The 24719-nt window shown below is 32.5% G+C and overlaps 4 protein-coding genes across 6 annotated transcripts; 1 reads left to right on the top strand and 3 right to left on the bottom strand.

Annotated features, from left to right (window-relative positions):
* Nucleotides 1-1135: 1135 nt before the first annotated feature.
* Nucleotides 1136-11330, bottom strand: LOC123720014 (mitochondrial proton/calcium exchanger protein). Of its 2 annotated transcripts, XM_045676415.1 has the most exons (8): nucleotides 11174-11330; nucleotides 9682-10901; nucleotides 9267-9534; nucleotides 8299-8446; nucleotides 5137-5410; nucleotides 3495-3671; nucleotides 1862-1903; nucleotides 1136-1606 (listed from the first exon to the last, which is right to left on the bottom strand). In XM_045676415.1, the coding sequence occupies exons 1-8, from the start codon at nucleotides 11217-11219 to the stop codon at nucleotides 1475-1477; spliced, it is 2307 nt and encodes a 768-aa protein (XP_045532371.1). In that variant the 5' UTR covers nucleotides 11220-11330; the 3' UTR covers nucleotides 1136-1474. The 2 variants fall into 2 exon arrangements, with proteins under 2 accessions (XP_045532371.1, XP_045532373.1); XM_045676417.1 differs by lacking the exon at nucleotides 1862-1903.
* Nucleotides 11331-11772: 442 nt separating this feature from the next.
* On the top strand, nucleotides 11773-13195 carry LOC123720072 (probable oligoribonuclease). Its single transcript, XM_045676529.1, has 3 exons — nucleotides 11773-11928; nucleotides 12104-12348; nucleotides 12743-13195. The coding sequence occupies exons 1-3, from the start codon at nucleotides 11859-11861 to the stop codon at nucleotides 13085-13087; spliced, it is 660 nt and encodes a 219-aa protein (XP_045532485.1). The 5' UTR covers nucleotides 11773-11858; the 3' UTR covers nucleotides 13088-13195.
* Nucleotides 13196-14645: 1450 nt separating this feature from the next.
* LOC123720132 (BTB/POZ domain-containing protein KCTD12) lies at nucleotides 14646-16386 on the bottom strand. Its single transcript, XM_045676631.1, has one exon. The coding sequence runs from the start codon at nucleotides 16378-16380 to the stop codon at nucleotides 15679-15681; it is 702 nt and encodes a 233-aa protein (XP_045532587.1). The 5' UTR covers nucleotides 16381-16386; the 3' UTR covers nucleotides 14646-15678.
* Nucleotides 16387-18936: 2550 nt separating this feature from the next.
* LOC123720896 (acylphosphatase-2-like) lies at nucleotides 18937-24643 on the bottom strand. 2 transcript variants are annotated; one of them, XM_045677728.1, is made up of 4 exons: nucleotides 24521-24643; nucleotides 24360-24439; nucleotides 23895-24004; nucleotides 18937-19392 (listed from the first exon to the last, which is right to left on the bottom strand). In XM_045677728.1, exons 2-4 carry the CDS (start codon nucleotides 24420-24422, stop codon nucleotides 19272-19274), a joined length of 294 nt encoding a protein of 97 aa, XP_045533684.1. In that variant the 5' UTR covers nucleotides 24423-24439; nucleotides 24521-24643; the 3' UTR covers nucleotides 18937-19271. The 2 variants fall into 2 exon arrangements, with proteins under 2 accessions (XP_045533684.1, XP_045533683.1); XM_045677727.1 differs by having other exon boundaries at nucleotides 24360-24621.
* Between the last annotated feature and the right edge of the window lie 76 nt (nucleotides 24644-24719).

The raw sequence follows: 24719 nt of genomic DNA, 5'->3' as shown, positions 1-24719 counted from the left end.
AAATAAATATACTATGATAAAAACATATAATATGTACCCTCAAAGGCCTCACTGAAACTCAGTTCTATGGGTTCAAACAACCCTTGCCCGAGAATTCTCTGCGACCAAATTGAGTGAGGCCAAGTTAATACTGTGCACCACAATTTTAAACTTAGTCATACTTTTCTTTGTGTTTTATGTGTGTGTTAATGCTTTTTTCTTAAATATTGTAAAATATAGATTATAGTTCCTGTTGCTATTTAGACAATGATACAGACAAATATGGTTCGTCTTTATTTTATGTAAGAATGTGTTACCAGGTTTTAATTTTGATAGAAATATTTTTTAATAAAACAAAAGGTAATCGACACAGAATACGACATCTTTATTATCTTAAGGCTTTTCAGCATCTATATTGTGTAAATTATAACTTCACAGATACTTTCAAATAAATACACTTTAAATAATACTCTCCACAAATAAATTACAGGTTTAGATTCTTTATTTGCATTATATGCAATTTACCAGCCCCATGATGAAAGATTAATGCATTTACATACTTTTATATCACAAACTTATTATAAAAACTTCATACAATTTGTCATACTGAACAATATGAAGAGTAGAATTTGTGCTAATATCTACTAAACGAAAGCAATCTACAGCAAGGTGATCACAGATAAATAATAAATTTCTGAAAGGTAAAACAGAACCATATATTAAATAAAAACTTTGTACGTGACGGAATAGTTTGGTGATTATATTTAAATAAAATGCTTATTGTCATAGTTTACATCGAAAAGACATATAAAAGGTAAAAATATAAGATATCAATCCGATACAAGTCCTTCCTAATTTGACACAGCAAACCAGAAGGAAGAGCTAATTATCATAGCCAATTCAAGCACCAAAGGCATTTAAATTTTGTCTTTTGCAAATGATATTTTGATTACAACGCCACCTATTGGCACGTATAAAACCCATATAAAATAGCAAAATTTCGAACGCTACACATACGATCATTCCACGTAAAGATTCGTAACCGAACCATTAACCTACAGAAGTAGATAAGTACTTAGTATTTAAATATTATTTTGATTATCCTATCGAGATGTCGCTGCCAAACGGGTTCAAATTAAAAATTTAAATGCGGTACGATTTTCAATGACGTCTTTAATTTCAATTAATTTTTTTAACAAAAAGTTAATATAATTTTTGCATATATTTTTGTATTTACTTATCGCTCTCATTAGCCCTATGTGCAAGCGAATCCGCAATATAATGATATCTATATTATTTCTCTCACTCGCACCAGTGTTTCGTATTAGCGAGAACGCATATCCCAAAACCCGTACATAAGAGTGAGATGACACCACTTCTCTCGCTCGCACGCCTATACCAGTGTTAATATAAGTGAGAACTCATATCCCACACCCTACGTCTGAACGAGATGACACTATTTCTCTCGCTCGCAACGACATCTAGCGTTTACAAATCAATGGCTTTCCGGTCGCTTTCCTTCTTCTGCCTTGACATCACTCTTTGGTATCGGCGCTTCTACTTCCGACGCTTGCTTTTTCTTCATGACCCGCCGTTTATGCGCTTCACGGATTAAGTCGTATAGACTCTGTAATAAGTAGGTTATTTTAGCTGATGTGCTTATTTAGGTGACAAATCGTTCAAAATTAAACTAAAACAATCAAAGTGTGAGAAAACACAATAAAACTCAAAAAATAGGACACTAAAGTTAAAAAACAGGCAATATTCTAATGGGAATGTCAACTGGGACACACTGAAGTGGCCAATCCATCGATTCTCAGTGATTTTTAAGTTTCCAACTAATAAATAATACGTCTTACAACATTTAAATAATACGCTTTACCGTGGATAGCCAATCATTTCTGTGACTCAACTTAAAGCGGGTCTATAAAGAAAAAATATAATATTAGTCATATATCTGGGTATATTTATAGTTTAAAACTATAACGAAATGCATAGTAATGATGTAAAACAAGACGATACGATGACGCGTTTCGTACGGCTGTGTTACCAACTTCTTACAGTAGATGGCGTTAATATCAACGAAGATTTATTTAAATAATTTCCATAGAAAAAATGCTATTATTATAGCTATAGTAACTGTGGCCATAAATACTGTTACATAAAAACTTTTTTTTCTTCAACTTTTTAATTATTTGGAATTTGGAACACGTATATTATTTTAAAAACTTCATTCGATTTTGCGCCATTTCACATATTTTTTCGACTCCATTACCAAATTACAATATGGAATAGGGTGTTAAAGAAAATAGGATTGCGGTGATGCTTTGCATAAAGTGGGTATGGAGCCGTCAGTCGTATTCCAGACATTTCAAAAGCTTGGTATCAGGCGTATTTTCGTATTCGTCGAAACCCCATTAGGATGCAAAAAATATTTTCGCGAGAAATGACGATTCCCGTTAGGACTCTGTCACGTATTTTTAAAACAATACCTGAAGCTTACTGCCTATAGTCTATATACAGCACATGCTCTACATCAATATTTACACTCAGAGAGGGTTGTAAGGCGAAAAGCACAGAAATATCCTCTTTACCGATGAAACAATTTTCACAATCGAAGAACACTACAATAAGCAAAATGAAGTGTACACAGTTCTAAAGAAGCTGCTCAAGTGGTGGCAAAGATACAACGTCATCGTCCTGCGTCAGTGATGGTTTGGCGTATCTTATCAAGGAGTCAGACAACTACATTATTGTGAAAAAAGATTGACGAACTTGAGCCAAAGTGTATCAAGAATACACTTTTTAAAAATATACTTTCCAACAGGATCCTGCACTTGCAAGTCACGATCTACCCAAGCCTGACTAGAAATCAACGTTCCGGACTCTATAAGAGCCGAAGACTGGCCCTCATCTAGGCCTCAACCCTTTATTTAGACTTCAAATTATGGTCAGTTTTAGAGGACATGGACTGTCTCCGAGTCTCTTATAAAATCTTTGGTGCAAGAAGTGGCGAAATTTCCCTTGGAAACAGTGGCTAACCAGATTAAAGGCTTGTTTAAAAGCCATTTCAAATAGATTTTTTTTTATTTTTTGCTGAGACTTTAATAAGTATGTAGGTATAAATTTTAATCATATTAATTACTTCACTTACAAACATTTCATTTGTAACAGAACTTATGGCTGGACTAGGTATATATTACAATTATGATTTACATACACATAATATTAAACACATTTTTTTTTAAGATTTTAAGGAAAGAAATAAATAAATCTAGTTTCGAGAGCTGTTAAAACTTAATTTTCTGTAAAAAGTTTGACATATTTTACAGAGCTTAAGACTAGATTCTGTCTTGAGATACGAATATGAACCTAAATCTTTATTTTTTTTAACTTGTTTTATACAATACGTTTATGTTAAAGTTCCGGAGTTCAATTCCCGATAAAAACCCTTGAATGAACCCGTGTACACACTTATACTTTAACGAATATGATCATTATGAATCCTAAATTACCTTGCCCTCACCATCTTCTTTCTTATCCTGTTCTTTAGCAGCGATGGCCGCTTTTTCCAGAGCTTTCTTTATCTTACTCTCCACTTCCAAGATCTCTTCTTTGTCCAGAAGCTCTATCAGCTCCGCCATCTGCTTCTCGGAGAGGTTTACGTTCTCGTTGCCTATTATTTCTAACATCTGGAAAACGGACAAAATTATCACAAGTCTAAACGAACGAACATCTAATAAATAGTTTTTTTTTAATCTGATCCACCAAACTTTGTTTTTTCATAAGATTAATACACAAAAAAAAAACAAAAAAATAAAAAAAATATTAATAAAAATCAGTAAATCCGTTTCAGAGGAGTTTAGTTACAGACCATAACGTGTCGTTATCATTTAATATTTGTTTGTGATTTTGAAAGAAGTGTTTTGGTGATTTTTAAAAATATTTCTTAGATCAATTGGTTACTAAGAAATTCTTTGGAGAGCTAAAACGCAATTCATTCAGCATAATTTGATAAAAACAATACTTTCCGCATTTATTATATATCTCAAGACTAAATATAACCTAACCTAACCTACTTATTAATCATTGCACGTGAGAAAATGACCTTGGCGATAAGTTTGTTTACGGACTTTACAACACGATAACGATAAAAAAATCACTTAGGTCAGTTAAGGACAAAGATTAGCACTATGTTCCAAATTCTCTATTTTTTTCATAGATTTTCATACAATTTCATAGAGAATATGGAAAAACAGAAAAATCTTTTCTATTAATGCCAAGTAATGACTGTACCATACGGATGGCCTAAACATTAGACACCCAGTCTATTAAATGTTGTAACAAACGCTACGGCTGTATCTTTCAGGCCGTTAATTAAACGGCGCCCTTTAGTCAAAAGGCTAAGCTGGTAATTGAACGGCTAAATAACCTAGTTGGCTGCGACATATACATCGACTTGATAATTATATGTGAGCACCGTGTACCTTTTAGTTATAGTTTTTTGTTAGTGCAGTTGTGACGCTGCAGTGGCAACCGCATTTACGTTAATTATATGCTCTTCTTCTGAACCATTAAATAAAGTCTTAAACCCAATAATTTATGGCATCAATGACATATGTCACACAAAAGGCTACTTGTCTATAAAAAGAAATGACCAAAGAAACGAATGCTGAGTGAATCCATAAGGTTATAGCGCCACTGGATTATTATTACTAATTTGTTGAAAAATCTTCAACTAAAATAAAATTTTCTTCGGAGTTATAAAAAAAACTTCCACTTACTCAACAAAAATCAAAATCAAAAAAATATTAATTTCTCTACTTCTTAACAATTATACTTATTTTTAATTTTATTTAATTTACATTTTCCTTTCATTACTTACACTGCTAACTTTTACTATTATTATTTGTTTCTACTGAGTATTAGATTCTTATTTGTTTTTTTTACGACTGAGGCGCAAACTAGCTGCTGTGGTCACTGGCAAAATGACCAGAGCTGCGGAACAACTCTCCTCCTCAGCATAATGCTGAGCCAGGACCAATAACAACCACAGCGCACACGCATTATACAATTAAACCTTTTTCTTAAAAAAGAAAATGTTATTACTTTATTATTGTGTGTTTTGTTAGTAATAATGTTATGTCTATGAAATACCTTCAAAACATCATCAATCTTCAATTGCCCATCAAAGTCGTCGTCCAGTCTACCCAGAACATCTTGTATCAACTTAAGTTTCGCCTCATCGGGGACTTTCTGAAGACTTTTAATGGAATGCATCAGCTCATCGATCTGGATCAATTGCTCCTTTGCCTTTTGCGGTTCGGATTTAGTTTGCTCCAATGTGGTTTTGAGAGCCTTTTCTTTATTATCAAGTTCCACTAACACCGCATCCAATTTACTTATCATATTGTTTACGGCACGGTATAATCTGTAATATTAAATTTAAAAAAAAAATCAATATGTACCTGGATATAACATCCTGGAACGGATTGGAACTCTGGCCGTACGTAATCTTTATTTATTTACATTTCGTTGCAGTAATAAATAAATACATTGCAATTAAAATAATAATATAAAATGTATGGCAAATGGCGGCCTTATCGCTTTAGAGCGATCTGATCGAATGGCAGAACGGACGGGCAGAACTACATCAGACATAAAATCACTAAGACAAAACTAATGGAACAAAGCAAAGTTATATATGTAAACAGTGCAAAGTATAATAATAAAAAGGACACAAAGAAAAAAGGCAGATTTTTCATTCTACACGCATTGTTAAGGAAGCAAATACTATTTTCATTAAATAGTAATCTTTCTATCAATAGTAGAAAAGATAGTAGTATATTAAAACTACCTAAAAAAAAATAATCTACATAGGTCAAATCAACTGGCTGCAAAATTTAAAAAATACATACACTATACTTACAGTACTAAACCAATACGATAATGTAAAAAAAAACGTTATAGAAAAGTGTAGGATGTAATTACTGTTATTACGTAAAATTACACACACACACACACAAAAGCTTTCCATTCGCACAATAATAATAAAAATATGCACCTTCAACGTAAGATCCCTATCATACGAAACAAGACAATTAGATCTGATCAATGCATTGAGAAAAATCATAAAAAACGACATGGAGAAAGGCTTTTAAGGCCCTAAAAGGGGCTAGACAACAAAAAAAACTACTTATACTAACACAACTATGTTGTTTTTTGTTTTTGTATGGATTCTTTAATAAAGCTTCAATAATAAAAATAATATTAGGGATAAATTTTAGAAATCAATCTTTGTACTTTGAGTACATTCGTTTTATACAAAGTTATTTTAGTAACATTTCTATAGATTGTACTTTGATCCCAAGTCTGCCCTTATCAGCGTCACTTTCAAATAAAGAACACGATTCACGAGAATATGTACCAATACACGTATGAATAAAACGTAGGGTTTCCACCCGTTGATCCCAAGTCTGCCCTTATCAGCGTCACTTTCAAATAAAGAACACGAAACCAATGCACGAGAATATGTATCAATACACGTACGAATACAACGTAGGGTTTCCACCCGTTGATCCCAAGTCTGCCCTTATCAGCGTCACTTTCAAATAAAGAACACGAAACCAATGCACGAGAATATGTACCAATACACGTACGAATAAAACGTAGGGTTTCCACCCGTTGATCCCAAGTCTGCCCTTATCAGCGTCACTTTCAAATAAAGAACACGAAACCAATGCACGAGAATATGTATCAATACACGTACGAATACAACGTAGGGTTTCCACCCGTTGATCCCAAGTCTGCCCTTATCAGCGTCACTTTCAAATAAAGAACACGAAACCAATGCACGAGAATATGTACCAATACACGTACGAATAAAACGTAGGGTTTCCACCCGTTGATCCCAAGTCTGCCCTTATCAGCGTCACTTTCAAATAAAGAACACGAAACCAATGCACGAGAATATGTATCAATACACGTACGAATAAAACGTAGGGTTTCCACCCGTTGATCCCAAGTCTGCCCTTATCAGCGTCACTTTCAAATAAAGAACACGATTCACGAGAATATGTATCAATACCCGTACGAATAAAACGTAGGGTTTCCACCCGTACTTTATTATAAACTATTGTACGTTATTTTAGTTAATTGTACTCTATACTTTACTTTGATACAAAGTACTTTTTTTCTTGTGTATTATCAACGTACTTTATTGGCAAAAAAAAAGGTGGCAACCCTAACCGTTTATGATTAACCAATCTATATTTGCATTAAGTATTATTTAATAAAAGAATACAGCCGTGATAAAAAAATCTCTCATTTATGACGCAGTAAAGTAGTTAAATCAGAGAGTTAATTTAATCTCTAGACAGTTAATTAAAAATCGATGTTTAATCTAGTCAGTAGCATAAGCTAAAGTTCCGTCAGACAAGTGAGTGAACGAAACGTTTAACGAGTTTCCTAAACGTTCCTAGGCAACAAGAGAAACCTAACCTAACCTAATCATTTACAATAAAGCAAAACACGGAATTTCCAAGCTCTAAGTTCTTCACGATCACACCGAAATAAAAATAACAAATGAAATAATCATGGCGAAGTATTGTTTTAACATCTTGTTTTATATTGTTAATCAACACGCTGGCATTCGGTCAGACAGATAGTTAAACGTTTTCGACGCTGCTTTATTTAAGTCAAATTGCTAGCGACTTGATTGAATATCGACATTTAATTAACTGTCTAGAGATTCAATTAACTCTCCGATTTAACTACTTTAATGCAACATATAAATTAACGACTGATTTAAGTAAGCAAAGGGGAGGCCATGTTTTATTATTACCTCTTACAGTCGCCAAGTCTAACTATAATCGTATGACGCAATAGTTTAAATAAGTCCGATATGGGTATGACCTTGAGAAATTTTTCGTGTCTGAAGGACAAAGGTTTATTGACATGAGTCATAAATAATATTGATAATCATGTTGCAATATGGAACCCTGACCTAATAATAGATTTTAATAATACGAATTCTATTAAGAAAACATAAGCACTACTACAAATCTCAGATAGTATGCTCAAAGACCAGAAATTTTGCTCTTTGAATTGATTTTCTCATATAATGTAACGAACGATAGAATACGAATGTATAGAATTCCCAAACATTGTTTGTAAACAAAGTATACACAATCATGTGTTAGGCATATACCACTGCTAAAAAAATTGAAATAAAATAGAGGCAAAGACCAAGAATTTTGGATTTGCTATCAAAAAATGACTAAAAAAACATTTATCATTTAGTTAAGTATAAAAACTTACCTTCTTGCTCCCTTTGTAAGTTTAATATCGGCTTGTTTGCTCTTTACAATCTCGTCCATTTCTTTAACATCCTCACTATAGTCCAAAAGTTCAGTCTTCAGCTCTTGAATACTTTCCTTTTCCAAAAGCAAAGACTTCTTTTGTTCAGCTGAAATTATTACTTCATTATATGGTTTCTTTATTAATGTCACAGTCAACAAATAACATATTATTGCCAAGGGAAGCGGTTAAAATTATTAAATTTTTATTATGATTTTACAATCAACATTTACTGGTCCAACTCAGACATTATTTGCATTCACCTAATGTATGGTCATGACTCTGGGTTTAATGGTGACGAAAGATTTGATCTAAAATATTTGCCTCATGGCAAACCGGACTGTTGTTTCTTACTGTGTAGATTACAATTCTAAAGTGATCTCCAACGAGCCTCATTTGCAATAGAATAAACTTCATAAATATAACATAATAATAAAGAATACATAAAATGTTAATGACCTTATTCCTAAGAAAACATGTCAAAGTAAATACTATTTTCGTGTACAATTCATTCACTTTCAATCACCTTGACCATTGTGAAATGGCACTATGCCAATCTCTATAAGATTAAAAGGTATTGACAATACTAATATTATGAAAGCTGAGGTGTATTTCAGGCTAGAGAGTTAACTGCCTAGGGTAGAACATTTTTATATGGAATTAATTTTTTATATGGAAAGAAACTAATTTCAATTTAGTGTCATATTTTATAATAATTAACTATATTGTTTTTTATTATTTTCTGCCTGATGCTCAGAAAATTAACTTATACAGAAAAAATAAAGTCATATTTCTGCAATACAGTTCCAAATTTCAGTCAATCAGTTTAAAATTTTTGGTATGTGTGTTTTACAAATGAATTGCATGGACTATCTGTAATGTAAAGCTAAATAAAATTGATTTCCTTTACTCTTAAAAAGATATCATACCCAATTTTTCTAAAGCATCTTCAATAACGTCAATGTCCTTGGCTGATAATCCTTCATCTGTCTTTGGCTTTGGAGTGTCAACGGCAATAACTGGTGCAGGGTCCACTAATACTGAATTAATATCCTGAAGAATGGGAGCCTTGTCCTTAAGTTCCTCCTTTTGCTGTTTTTTGGTTTCGAGCAATTGCTTTTCCCTCTCTGCTTCCAATAATTCTTTGTTTTCCTCTTTAATTCTCAATTCCTCAAGACGAATAACTTCCATTTTAGTCTGAAAATCGTAGTCATTTAAACTATATAGCAACATTGCTTACAATTTTATCTGATGCAATATATAAAGAAAAAACTTTAGACAAATTTTTAATCAAATGGAGAAATGTATTTATTGCATTTACAAATAAAATATATAAAAATATACCTTGAAATCAACTTTGCCCTCTTTTTCGCCAATTGCCGCCTTAGTTTGCATAACAACATTCTCTGGTAGAGCTGAAATTGTAGCTTTTAACTTATATGTTGTAGGAACATGCTCTGGTACCATCAGAGCTCTAGAGAGCAACAATAGAGATGGTGGAACTTTTTCATTCAGTGATAAGTCCAACCAATTCCGTAATTCTTTTCGTAAGCGCTCCTCAGACACGCCGTAAGCACGCATTCCTCTGGCCCGGCAAGCTTGTTGTAGTTCACTAAAATTCAAACTGTCAACACCTTCTTTAGCTATCATATTATCATCTGCGGCTAAAGAACGTAATTTCATTCTCAGATTAAACCTTAGCATTGCACTTGTACCAATTGTTGACACATTTAAGACTTTACACAGTGCAACAAGATGAGGTCTTTGTAAGGAATCAAGTGTTATTTCATCTTCAAACAGTTTTGAAAACTTCATAATATCCTCACTAGTTGCTACATCATCAGAAGTTCTTATTTTAGTAAAGAATAAAGAGAATTCTTTGGCCAATTCAGAATGTCTATTTCCAGCTTGGGGTGCCATTTGATCCAATGTTTCTTGAAAGAACTTAGCCATCTCAAGCTTTACCTTCAAATGTTGTTTTAATTTTGCTTCCTTTTGGCTGGTACTTTCAAATGTAGAGGGTAACATGTTGGGGAATAATTTGATGAATAGTGGCAGTGCAAATTCTAAAAATGGTACTGCAATAAACACAACAAACGGTACCATTCTGAAGAGATCTCCAATTGTTGTAACTAACAACCTATGTTCTCTTCGTGTTAAAGACTTTCCTCTTAGTACCTTAAAAAGCAAACTTGCAGAAATGCGCACTTCTATAAATAATAATCTGAAACCATGGTAGTAATGTCTGAGTTCTGCCATAATTTTTTCTTTTAAACTCTTTTTAGGCTCATGTTTCTTTGGAAGCTTTTCTTTTTCTTCAATTTCTTTTTTTATTGTTACTACTGTTGTTTCAACCTTTGAAGATGGTTTCAATGGTTCCTTTTCTAAATAACACCTGCTTGTAGATAGGTGTCTTAAATAAAACGGAGAAAATATTGATGTATTTGATGGTTTTTGAGTGACAACATGCTGCAACTTCAGTGGTTGCGTGGTGTAATAACAGAGCGACCTTGACAGCGTTATATATGGTATGTTTTGATATTGTCTGGTTTCCCATAATAGAGCTGGAAGTTAAATTCAACAATTAAAATATGAAATATTATATCAAATAGGATACTAAAGGCTTTAATATAGTATTTTTATACTTTAATATAATATAGTATTATTGGCTGTTCTACTTTATAAAATAATCAAAAAATTAAATAACTTATGTACAGCAAAAAGTAATTCACATTATCACGCCGTAAACATAAATTAAGTAATCGCAATCAATCAAATATTAAGGTTAGAGAATCTGATTTGGAATATTACAAAAAAGATTTAATAAAATACTCACTAGACTTTTTCATGCAGCGACAGTGGTTCATTACCAATCTATTCATCTTGTTTTTATTATTGCTTATTTCTTAATTAATAAGAAAAATATGAAAACTAAAAACAAATTCAACCTTTAGGCACCATGACAATCTAGAAGATATACAGATGTCAGATAACTCTAAAAAAGTATAATTATCTATACACGAATTATCCAAACATCTGTGGCTTTTGGTTGGTTTTATTCATAGATAGTGTACTGCTTCATTTAACTTTGGCGTAAAAAGTGTTATGCATCTTAGATATTATACATAAAATTAATAATAACAAAGAAAGTAAGCACTAAAAAACTACTACTACTTAACTAAACTACAAGTTGCTATGCTTAGAAAATTACGAATTCAAAAACAAGCCAGCATCCTGGCACCATTTAATATAACCATTATTATTATTATTATTATAAAATAAATTAAATACGAAAAACCAAGGTCTACATTAATTGAGTTATATTAGTGCGGGTTTAGTCAGGAATGTTTTATTCATTGGAAGTCACAGAGTGCGCTGCCTTATTTCTGAATTTCACCGAGGCTGTGGACAAAGACAGTTGACATCGCGAATAAGATTTGCTATTCTCTGTAGTCTATTTTGATATTGTAATTTTTAAATATTAACAAATTTAAACAGAAGTTTAAGATTTTAGATTCCTAATGGATCTACTATTAAAAAATGTTTATCCCATTTATAGAAACTTGGTACGCACTATAGTTAAACGTAATGGTAAGACTGAGAAACCGATCCTTGAAACTTACTAGTTCTTACGCATCTGACAATTGATGTTTGGAGTATATGAATGGCTTCGAGAGGTGCCGCGCAGATAATTTAAGAGCTACTTAGATCAAACTGCAAGTGTAAATATTATCCATAATCCTATCTTACTAAAACTTTCTTCCAGCATATCAAATTATGTCGGAAAAACGAAATGTTAGCCCTAATTTAGATAATAAATCTAAAAGAATAGTATGGGTAGATTTAGAAATGACTGGCCTTGACATAGAAAAAGATCATATCCTGGAAATAGCATGTTTAGTGAGTGACGAAAATCTTAAAGTTGTGGCTACTGGCCCTAACATAGTTATTCATCAGCCTGATGAGATTCTGAATTCTATGAATGACTGGTGCATATCAACACATGGTGAGGTATGCCACATTGTGTATTTTTTTTTCATTTTTAGTTAGTATCAGAGATTGAAATCAATCAATGACTGTAGTAAAGACAAAAGTGTGGGAAATGTCCATGGTTTTTATAATAATTGGTTTATTTGATAATTTAAATTAATGAATGCTCTATTAAGTAAATACTACACACAATAAAGTAACTTCTCAAATTGTAAGTATTATTTATATGTAGATCTAATATAAAAAGTATGTTGAATCATTTATTTGCTGAAATGTTAGTATTTTTATGAGGTAGTATAAAAAAGTGAATAGTAGTATTCTTAAAATTCAAGTTTCTGTGTCGGTGATTATTAAAATTTTAATTAATAACCGTTTTTATTATCTTCATTGATTAAACATTTGAATATTATTTTAGAGTGGGCTTACTAAATCAAGCCAAGAATCAAAAGTAAGTGTTAAGGATGCTGAAGAAAAGGTATTAACATTTTTAAAATCACATGTACCTGAAAAAACATGTCCTTTAGGAGGCAATAGTGTTTATATGGATAAAATTTTCCTTAGAAAATATATGCCTACATTAAATGATTACCTACATTATAGAATAGTTGATGTTAGCTCTATAAAGGAAATAGTGAAACGTTGGTATCCCAAAGAGTATTCAAATGTACCACAAAAGAAATTTGCTCACCGTGGTATGAATGATATATTGGAAAGTTTAGAAGAACTTAAGTATTATAAGACTAATGTATTTAGACAGTAGCATAGTAACATACCATAGACTTGAGTGTTTCTAGATAAAAATAAGATAATTATGATACAAATGCATTTCTATTGTAATCATGAATCAAATAAACAAACTAATTTTTTATAACATTTTTTTTTCCTTATTCCCAACAGCTTGTACCGAAATGAGACTGAATTAAAAACCTCTATATTTGAAATTAGGATCAAAAGGAGAGATTTTATATCAAGTTGATGAAGTATAGTTTTGTTTAAGGAAAAAAGTTCCTTGGAAACTAATGTTATTGCAGCAAGCGTATTGGTGTTGTTTTTAATATTATATAGTTTTATCGTAGATCACGTCCCTCTCTCTCCTTAAGATCCGGAAAATATTGGTATTTTTTTTCTTCGTACATGAGTTTTCGATTCGAAGTACCTATTATTGTAACTATTTCAATACCTACTAACATTGACTAAATTTCTAATTTAGTGCCATCTGCGAGCGAGTAGAAGGCGAAAAGAGTAATTTTTATCAAGCAAGTTTGGTTTACTATTCGGTACTAGATGGCGCTAAATGGTTAAAATAAAAATATATCAAGTGGGCAATGAAAAAAAATATTTCGTATTTTTTTAAGCTTGACTCTCATTAATTTCATACAAATTTAGTTTTCGACTTTCTACATACACTACTGTTAAGGCATCATGACTATTATAAGTCCCCTGATATATTCAATGTTACCTGGAGGCAACAAATGATCCATAGACTTCAGTAATATTAACTAAATGCAAGAACAAAGCTGATTTAATTTAATTGTCTATGCTAATATCGACTGGATCAAGTAATATTCATAATGGTAGTACAACAAGTACTTTTGCTTTGTCCTTGTCTTATATCTAACCATAAAGTAAAACTCCCATACGTCCAGTCTATTACGTATTTAATCTAGGAAGTTTCGACATTTACCCTTGGATTTTATGGTAACATTCAGGAAAGAGACTTAGTTCGGTATAAGAAGATTCCAGGTTTAAATCCTCGCAGCGTCGCCATGTAAAGCCTGGGGAGATGAGTAATCAAACAATGCTCGAATAATACCTGTATAATGAGTAAATGTCCCTTACTAGATACCGCGATATATAGAGTAAAGATTATATAGACCCACCATCCCACCATATAGTTCTAGATATAGATAAGTCTAAAACTAATAGCCGTAGAATTTCTATTTATGCAAGTCTATTAAAAAAAAAACAATTCAAAGTTTTTCAACAGTTTCACAACTGCATCTGTATACAGTTTCACAACTGCATCTGTATACAGTTTCACAACTGCATCTGTATGCATGCATTTGTATCTCATATAAAACGGATCATATTGTATTTTATTAATGTAAGTATTTTTCTATTATAATTTGTTTACTAAATATATACATTTATATTAATTTCAAATTATTTCAATAACGGAATTCACATACGAAATAAATAAAACAAGGTCTGGAAACATCAAATTATATTTTTTTTTCATAAAATATACAATGATTATTAACTTATTATTTTATATGACAATATTACACAATTATATAAATTATTACTGTAAACCTTGGTAAGTAATCTTAAAGGGTTATTTATAAAAAAAATAATTGATACATAATTATAATTTACAATGATTATTTTTATTTCAATGAAATTTAAATCTACAATTGTTACGTTTGAGATTATGTCCGAGTCCAATACTAATTTAAAGCAATACAATATAACAAATTATAGATAGGATTACTGTGATTACAGCGATAAAATATAACATACATTGGAACGACGAATGATAAAAAAAAAATTATGTGGATATCAAGAGTTACAGTACTTATTTTTATTACTCTTCAAAGAGAAAGTCTAATGTATGTTCTATACCAATAGTTTTCTATTAAAAATTCTTATTTTGTTCAACTATTTTAGTAAGGTACATTTGTTGCGCTCTTTTATATGAATAAACCTTAAAATTGATAGAGAAAATAATGCTTTCATATATTAACTACAGATAGTTATAAAATATAATAATTAATCACAACACAGCGGATACACGTTATTAAATGAAATTATAGGTAAAAGTATTTTTAATTTACGTAGGATAATAATTATAATTCATAACAATTCCTATAAACAAATTTTATGAAGTTTTTGGCAAATAGATTTTTTTATATTTATATGTATTTCTAAATTAATGTTTATTTGACAATTTCAAGTACGTACTTGGTACACAATTCAAAAGATAGATAAATCTACAATTTTTAATATATATGTAATTTAGTCTACAAAACGTTTTTATATTTTTACATTTTACTCTATTATCTATATTACACATCTAATTTGATTACAATAATTATGAATGTATTTTTATCTACAATGCATCTAATTCATTATCAATTTCTGAATTAAATAGGTTTCTTTAATGTCTCATAAAAGTCTAAATGAGACATACAGTAAGTACATTATCTATTACCTAATGTATTTTCGAGTTTAACATACTACAAATCGAACAGATACTAAAATAAGAGGTAACTTCTATTATTCACCGTACGCCTCCCACGTTACCTGAGATTGTTTTGATAACATCATCAGCTGATAGCGAACAGGTTAATATTATTCGCGTACGAAAACAAATTCGTTGTAGTGATTCCAGCGATTTTCCTCTGAATCAACTCCAGGTTTCAATTCAGCTGCTCCTCCAGCCGTTCCGCTACCACAGCTCGCCGTCAACTTAAACCCTTGTTCTTGAAGCATGTCAAAGGCTTGCTCTATAAAAGAATGCTTTAAAAAGAACCTTGAAGTATATCTGTCAGCCAAACCATGGTCAGGATCTCGTGATTCATTCAGCGTTTCTCCAAACACATCTCGACATAACGTCACCTTTCCGCAGACCAATATGCGTGATAATTTACGGAATTTAACATCAGCGAGACCGTCCCTCCCGAAAGCAAAACTGCCACGATATCCCACCGTAATGCAGCCCCGCTCACGATTAGGAGGTCGGGGATCCGCTTCCCTCACCGCATTCTCGAGTCCGGGAAGCCTGTAATGTCTGGCTTCCCGCGCGAGACGTTTATGCTCGCGAAAGCATTCAGGAAGCACGAGCCCGCCATCACGAAGATAATCTAGCACGTATCGGAAGAGAACGCCGTCGCGGTCGAAAAAGATGCGACCGCGAGCATCGCGCGGATATTCGGAATCTTCAAGCGCGGCGGCGGGCAGCGAGTCTGGTTCGCGCAACAGCGTATCACGTGTAGTCGCGTAGTGCACGCCGCCTACGTTCAGCTCGAGGACCTCAGGCGGCACGTCCGCCATGGCTGGAGCCTGTCAACGCAATGCCGCGGCTGCGCGCCCCTCCTGACCCACTTACCGTCCGCCGCCCGCCCATCAATAACGCACGCCCGGGTTACTGACTTGGACGTAATTATTTCCTACCCCTTCGTTCGAAACTCCTGAAAACCTTCAAGGTCAAAATCTATTGTTAGTTAACAGATGGTCTGATATTCACAATATAAGATTTTGGCAAATTTCGTTTCTGTAATTTTATAATGGGTTGAATCAACAAATGATTATGAACATGACATAGCTTCTGGAAAAGTTGATATAAGCCCGTGGAAGTATTTCAAGTGAAACAGTCCCGAAGTTTAACGAGTTTTATTGCTACTACCCCGGGCTTCACGATGAATTTAATCTTGGAAAATGTAAGACGAGAATTATGAATGTTATACTGGATAGTTATTATAAGACAAAATAAATATATAATTAAAATAAAGGAATATTTTAAATTTAGAACCTTAAGCTTTCAGAATATATATTTTGATTATGAGAAAACGAGAAAAATGTGCGGCACGGGGTAGTTCAGTGCCAAATGAAATAATGAGGAGCGCTCATTTAATAAATAATTGGAAAAACGCCGGAAAATTTTAATAAGATTGCGCTCCAATTCAGGATAAAAAGCTGACCGCTTATGAGTTTTCCAAAAAAGTTTTATTTCAAAATACAGCCGTAAATTAATTATATCATCTGTGGAAAGCATTGAAAGATCTACGACGAAACTCTTCGCGGGTGTTTTACTTCCCTCATTAAATTATGCATCGCATTTTGACTGTCATTTCTAAATTATTTCGTGTTTTCGTATACCAATAAAATATGTTCATACATTATACGCGGTGCTTTAAAAGAACAATCATCTATCTAATTAGAATTGTCACACAACATCTCTAAACCGATTTTGATAACGTGTGTATATTTAATTATGAGAATTGACGCTAACTACGCTGACTCCGTATGCCAAACTTCAATACGTTTTTTAAGTAACACTTAGAGCTAAGAGGTATAAAGTTCTGTTACATCTAAACGAAGATAATATATTTTCTGTTTTTGTGATATTAATTTCTTTATTTAACTATTATAAAGATAGTCAGAAAATTTTATAGTTATTTTTGTAGAGTAGGCTAAAACTTAGACAATTGTTTAAAAAAATGTAACAAAATTATAGAGGTGATCTTTAAAAATAGATGCCTATATGATGAGATAAATAATTGTTTTGCTGTGTGTCTGTTGCGGTTTGCCCAAAATAAAATACTAATTTAGTATTCCATTGTTGTGTTTCCCGCCTTTTGTACCAACCCGAAACAAGTATCGCTGGACATCAATTCCAACAGATCAACATATTTAGCGCAATGGACTTTTACAAGACTAAATTTAAGACGATTTATATGAAAAATAATTTCTATAGCTTCTATATAGTTAAATCTTCTATATATTTTTTTTACATTACATACATACATTACAAATTCAAATTAAATATCACATCACATAATTTTTAAAACCCGCCAAAACGCTTCTCTAGACAAGATGGCGTCCTACCTACCTGCCTTGTCTGTAAACAGGTGAATAAACATCAAGACTTTTTATAATTTATAAATTATACAAATACACATATATCTATTTCCATAGAAATCAGTCAATAACCATTTTGTGTCATGTGATTGACATTCAATATTTTTTTAAACTAAGGATTTTTTTCTACATTTGCCTTATAAAGCCGGTATTTTCCGGTATTAAGTAACGTAATATTTGCGAAATGAGTTATTGACATCATTTTCAAAGCCGCAGGATATCTGAAATTGGATTTAAGCCCAAAGAAATAGCTTTCGTTGCGTTTTTATAATTTCAGTGAGTTCACAAGTAATTAAATAATGTTTGGCCTTGAAAATCCTTTGTTTGTTTTCTTTTGATCAAAATCATAGATTTATCGATTGATTTTAGTATTATTATGTCATTGTTACTTTTAAAATATCATTCAGTTAGTCTCTTAAGCATATGTATTTGAAAACAATTTAATGAAATGCCTTGTACCAAGTCTTATCACTGATGTGATTTAATGGAAAGTACAAATACACCTTTTTTAAAGTCGTATTTTTATTTATTTAAAATTTGTTTCTAAGTTTAAGTAGTTTCAGAGAATCAGAACCGTGTATTTAACCAGTTGAAGTGTTTATAAGACAATATAATTTAGTTAGGAATGACAGAAATGTCGCTTACCCCTGCGATTATGGACTGCAGTGATGTATCTGCCTCCATCGAAAACAGTTTTAACATCTAAAATATCATATATATATATAGGTTTCATCGTGCGACTCTCTTCCCTGAGAGGATCTACTCCTCTGCTGTGAACTAATAGACTTTCTGTCTATGTGCGCATTTAACGTTCTCTCCTACGACTGATTACCTACTTTTATTAAGAAAAATAATGATCTTGAAACAATCCAAATCGGAGAACCTAAAAGGTTGTAGCGCCAGCATCTATTTGCACGAAAAGGGTAATAAAAAACAAATTTACTAACTTATAAATTCTTTATTCAGACTTAAAAGAACGTTCTACGATATACAGCTAATATCACATAGGATTTTAAAATAAATACTATATTAAATTAAAATTACGTACTGACTACAATTAGATTCACAGTGGTATTTGTATAGCAATCTAACATTACAAAATGGTCTAATTAAATAACAAACCTGTGTATATTTAAGAATAAGTTTTGCGTAACTAATACTTTTGTATATATGGCATTTAAGTAATTATTTAATACATGATATATGTATCCAGTGTTAACAAAATTTTTTATTATGACCACCACGTAAACAATACTGGTTGGTTAATTTTGCGGGAATGAAAGCTGGGATTTCAGAAATACAGATTAATCATCCCGTCGAATATCGAAGCTTTTAAATGTGTAGTCGTCAATTTCCTTGTTGTTAATGAAGTCGGCTTTATCAATCTTGCTGCTGGGGCTGCCTGTTGTTTTCAGCCATTGCATCCTAAAATATACAAATTATGTTACAAATACTTTTTTTAAGAATTCTTTATTCACAGATGTAGAAATAGTATAAATTTACATAATGTTAATAAATGGAGCAATTTTGTTGAAATTCGCTATACGCATTGAGCCGAAAATCGAGTGCGTTAATTTTTTTAATGTAATAGGACGCAATCGGGCAGGAGGCTCACGTCATGTTACAGGATACCGCCCCCCATGGACACTCACATTGCCAGAAGGCTCGCAAATGCGTTGCCGGCCTTTTAATAATTGGTACTCTCTTTTATTTATTTCTGTTAACCCAAAAGATTATTTTTAACTTATCACGGATCTGCAAAGTAAACTAATTCGTAATAACGTTTATTTGAAACAAACTTCCCTATTAATTAAGATGTTAAACTTTGACACTTATAAGGATTATAAGTACATTATCGTATCGCCACAGAATATTAATCGAGATTCCATGTAGGCTATAGCTTTTTTATCTATTTAATGCAGTCTCGTTTATGGTTGTAGCATAGACATTTCTTATGTCATTTTTTCTCAGCTATATGAAAAGAAAACTAAGAAGCTTTATGCGTTAAAATATATATCTGAAGGGTTTTAGTTGACCGAGCTAATATCAGAATTACAAAAAAAAAAAACCGTGAATAGGGAATTTATCGAGGAAGGCATAACATGAAGCTACTACCCATTAACGCCACCTGTGTGGCGGAGCATAGGCTGGGACTACACAGGACTAGGACCTTTTGTTAAACGAGCATTTCATATTATGTCCAATTAATTTTGATTTTAAAGGTGACGTATAATATTACTTACGATAAGTAATGAAGTTTGAATTATTTTCGTGTTCGAGACGTAAACTGAATGTAGATTTGCTACGGAAAGCTGTGTATAGGAGTGTCAATGCCAGCTAATTATTATGTAGATAAACGCACTAGCAGCTCAGTAGCTTTACGGAATTTGAGAAATTATCCGACCTATTTTAGGAGTTCAAAGGTGCACTATTTACACTTTCCGGAAGTTTATTCCAGTGGCCAGTAAGGATTCAAAACGAAAATATGTTCAACATTTTAGATTTTTTTAAGTTTTTTACAACAAATGGGCAGGCGGCTCACAGTGATACCGCTGCTCTCCATGCCAGAGGACTCGTGAGTGCGTAGGTTCCGAAATACTTCAGTAGGTAGGTTTAGACGTGTACGCAAAGTGGTAGTGCGCGGCAAAATTTGCGTTTAATAAGGCTAAGTTGTGGAACCAAGGATGTCGAGTTGATACAGCTTGAATTTTGTATTCTGCCTCAACGATGGTATTTCAGCTGCAGGTAACCGAACAACTCTGAACTATCCATACTAAATGCGGTAGAAAATGCAAAAGTACACAGTATGCACAGTATTATATAGTATACATCAAAAAATAAAATTAATAATTAAAAAAAAGGTTTAATATACGTAATTATGGAACTACTAAAGAGTAAAAACCTTTTTACGTATGAACGTTGAAACTAAATGTGTTCAAATTTAGAACAATGTAGTTTTACAAACACGCGCTTAAAGTTCAAGGTCACACCGAGAAGTTCATCAGGGCGTCTCATTATCATTAGCACTAGTTCTTAACACTCTGAAATGACACGTACTCTGTCGAGAATTCCTGAGTGGCCCAAAGCCTTGGACCGTCAGTAATGTTCCACATTAGACCTTTTTCATAATGAAAGTGCTAAGGGTGTGACCACTCGTGTTACGACAATAAATTGTCCGACTTATCGATTCTCCTGAGTAATCTAAATATGTTTTTGCTTTTTTTTTATAAGACTGGAGACGGTCATTTTTTTTCTCTACTTATGCATGCATGAATGCTGGTTGCTTTTACTGAACCTGGTGTTTGACTTGTTCGGGGCGTTGAAAACCTTCAGGCCCCCCTTCAGGTAGAGTATTAGTTCGCCCCTTGTTAACACAGGGCGGTAGGGAGTGGTCTGTTAAGCCCTTGACAGGGGCTGCAGCGCACGAGGAGATAGGGGGCTCGATTCGAAGCGTGCAGCAAATATGTTGAGGAGCGAACGGGGTCGAGCCCAGCGGGCAAAGCCGCGGTGAATAGGTCACATACTGTAGGCGATCTGGAGGCCTGGAGTATTCATGAGTGGTAGAGAAGTAATCGACATACTTGTAAATTAAACACAATTTTATATGATTTTTATATTCACTTGATTAATAGCCATAATTTTTGATACGTTCCTTATTCTACATTTTTGAATTCTTAGAGTAGCGCCGCACACCATCCTTTACACACAATGAATTAAAACAAACACTTAAGTCCGTTTGCCGATTCAGACAAAGGCCTTCCTCAGAACCTTTGGTTAGTTGGATCCAGAGGTTCCGTGGGAGGCCTTGCCTCCCAGTGAAATTAGTTTCACGACATCTTCTTATCTCTCGTAGTGTCCGCCTTTTTTCCTTTTTCCAATTTTTTGATTCGAACTCATTATAGTTTTACTCCACTTCTCAGCCCGAGGAGCTGATGCAAGATGTGTCCCTGTCGTCTTTCGTCAATTTGAATACGTCTTTATTACGTCCTCTATCCTTGTGCTTTAGGACTACAATTTCCTATTCTATGAACTGCTTCAGAACAATATTCTTGGAGATATTCAATCTCGTTATCTTTAGGTACAATAGATACGGGTACGGAGTTTGTCAAGGCTTTGGTTTTCAGTGGGTTTATTGGTAGTCCAGTTACACCAGTTTCTTTATCTAAGTATTAGGTTACGTTTGAGAGTTTGCCTACAGTATTGGATAATAGGAATATGTAGTCACCGCATCTCATGTGACAGTTTTTCCCCATGGATTTACTCCCTTGCTGAATTATTCCAGATTTCGAAATATCTCAACGAGAACTGCTATGTTTATGAGACAATAGCCCTTGTCTTACGCCACAATCTATGTTTATTACTTCTTTATAATCTATGCCTTGTGTTTTAATCAACTGGATGCTTAATGGATGTGTCAAATCAATGTTATATGTATAACGATAGTGGTCGCGTTTTAGGTTAAAAAAAGAAAACGAATATATATTTTAAAATTTGACAGAATAACAAATTCCCAAGTTCACAAGAAGTTGTTGTTATTAACTGTAATGATATTTTTATCAATTGTCTATATAGCTTCGTAATAATCTATCAAAGGCGGAATGTACTAGTGCGTGAGACGCTGTCAAACTTAATTTAAAATATCGTTTCTGAAGCTAGAGCATTTTATCTCGGAAATAAATACAATACTTATACAGCAGTACAAAGTTCTGTTTCTACTAAATTGCTCTAAAATATCATTACATAGGTCTGAGCTCCTATAAAACAATTTTTTGAAAATAATTTATAGTAATGTAGTTTTGATAATCTCAATGTTAAATACAATATATTATATAACCATGCATAGGAAAAATTTGAGCTTAACCACCATGAACCAAATTAAGTATTAAGTTTGGGAAAAGCAAAAGTTTTTTATACTAAAATAGGTGCTCATTGTACTTCAACACATCAAAAGCTAGTATTGCTTTTAAGTATCTTATCTTGTTTTGTGAGAAATGTGTGCAATAGTGTGAAACTAGTAGATATGTAGTGCAATTTAGGAAAAACGTTTAACTGTGCCTTCAGAATATATTTTATCAAGGTTGTGAAACACACCCAAGGAGTGCCAAACTAATCTAATTTATTATGATTTGTCTTGTCTATTTTTATAATAGAAATAAAATTGCATGTTATATTTCTTTCAATTAAGAATACATTAATGTAATTGAAACTCTAATGATTATGTCTTTAGAATTCTTAATCCAAATTTATCATAAATGAAATAACTTTCTTAAACAACCTCAAATATTTATTAAAGTAACCATGATGTTATTGGGCAGGAGCAGCAAATAATAGATGAAAGCATTCCAGTATTTGAAACTACCAACTCAAGAAGTAAGACTAACTTGAGTGGTGAGAATGTAAAGCAGTGATTCCCAAAGTGGTCTATATCGACCCCTAGGGGACTATGACAACCTGCAAGGGGTCTACGTCAGCAAAAAATTGGGGGCCCATGAAATCAAAATGGGGGTCCACGATAGTGGATCTCAACACATACACTGATAGTACCTATTTACATACATCATACTATCTTATAATATTATCAGGTTTATCCTTCTCACTAAAAATATTGACTTATTGCTTATGTTATTTTATTTAATCTTATGTATATTTTACATAACAGATACAAAATTTTATTTTGAGTAGCTTTAATTTAAATTAAATTAATAAATGTATAAATTAACATGTGTTTTTACTTTAAGTTTTTAACACTAAACTTCACTACAGTTAGAAATTTACAGTAAATCAATATCAGGTAAGTAGGGGGTCTACCCAACACGGAAAAACATGGCAAGGGGTCTACAACACAAATAAGTTTAGGGAACTCTAATGAAAACCAAAGTACTTATGCTAGCATTGGTTGAACAACAATAAAAAAAATAGTTTCTTACATAGATTCCACTTTATCATTTGGCCCTTGCATCTGCCCTTGTACAGTTCCTCTAGATGTGTTCATACACCATCCTTTTAATCCTAGTTTGTCTGCTTGATTCTTTGTGTACTGAGTAGAGAAAAATTAATAACAATGTATAAGAGTATACTATAGTCATTACAAATCCAATTAGTACTAATAAGAGTGTGTACCATACTATAGAGGTAAAATATAACTTATATTGGCCTATACTTCAGATAATTACTAGAGTTGATATCCGTATTGGTAAATTTAGATTTTTTTATGAAAGATCAAAAAAGATTCAATATAAAAAAATCAAAAACGATTAGAAAGATTAAATTATAAATTGAATTAACAATGGGTTTATTCAGTGGGGTAAGCTATATGTGAAATACTGATATTAACTCTCATCTGTAAACTTCAGATTTATTGAGAATGAGATTGAGATATAAATTACATTTACCTTGCGGAAAAATACACCTTGGACTCTGCCAAATATTTCAAAATCAACACTTCTTAGCGCCATCGAGACAGATGCGGAAACTGTGCAATGACTAACTTTAATAACAGAACTTGTTAAAGTTGTAAAAAGCAATAACCGAAGCATTTAATTAAATTTTACACCTATGCTTTAAATATAATCTGCAAAATTTTACGTATTTTGATTACAAAATACGATTATTTCGCAGAAAATTTCCAGTTACTAAAATATCAGTCAACGTCTTTCGTCAGTTCTTTATTGTCATTATGGCAATTCTGAATCCATCGTTCAATATTTTATTAAAACTCGGAAGTCGATACTGTATAAAATCTGTATGAAGTA

The sequence above is a fragment of the Pieris brassicae genome, chromosome 2 (genome assembly GCF_905147105.1).
Source record: "Pieris brassicae chromosome 2, ilPieBrab1.1, whole genome shotgun sequence".
Classification (NCBI taxonomy): domain Eukaryota; kingdom Metazoa; phylum Arthropoda; class Insecta; order Lepidoptera; family Pieridae; genus Pieris; species Pieris brassicae.
The sequence above is the reverse complement of the archived record's forward strand: the minus strand, read 5'-3'. Positions and strand labels throughout refer to the sequence as shown.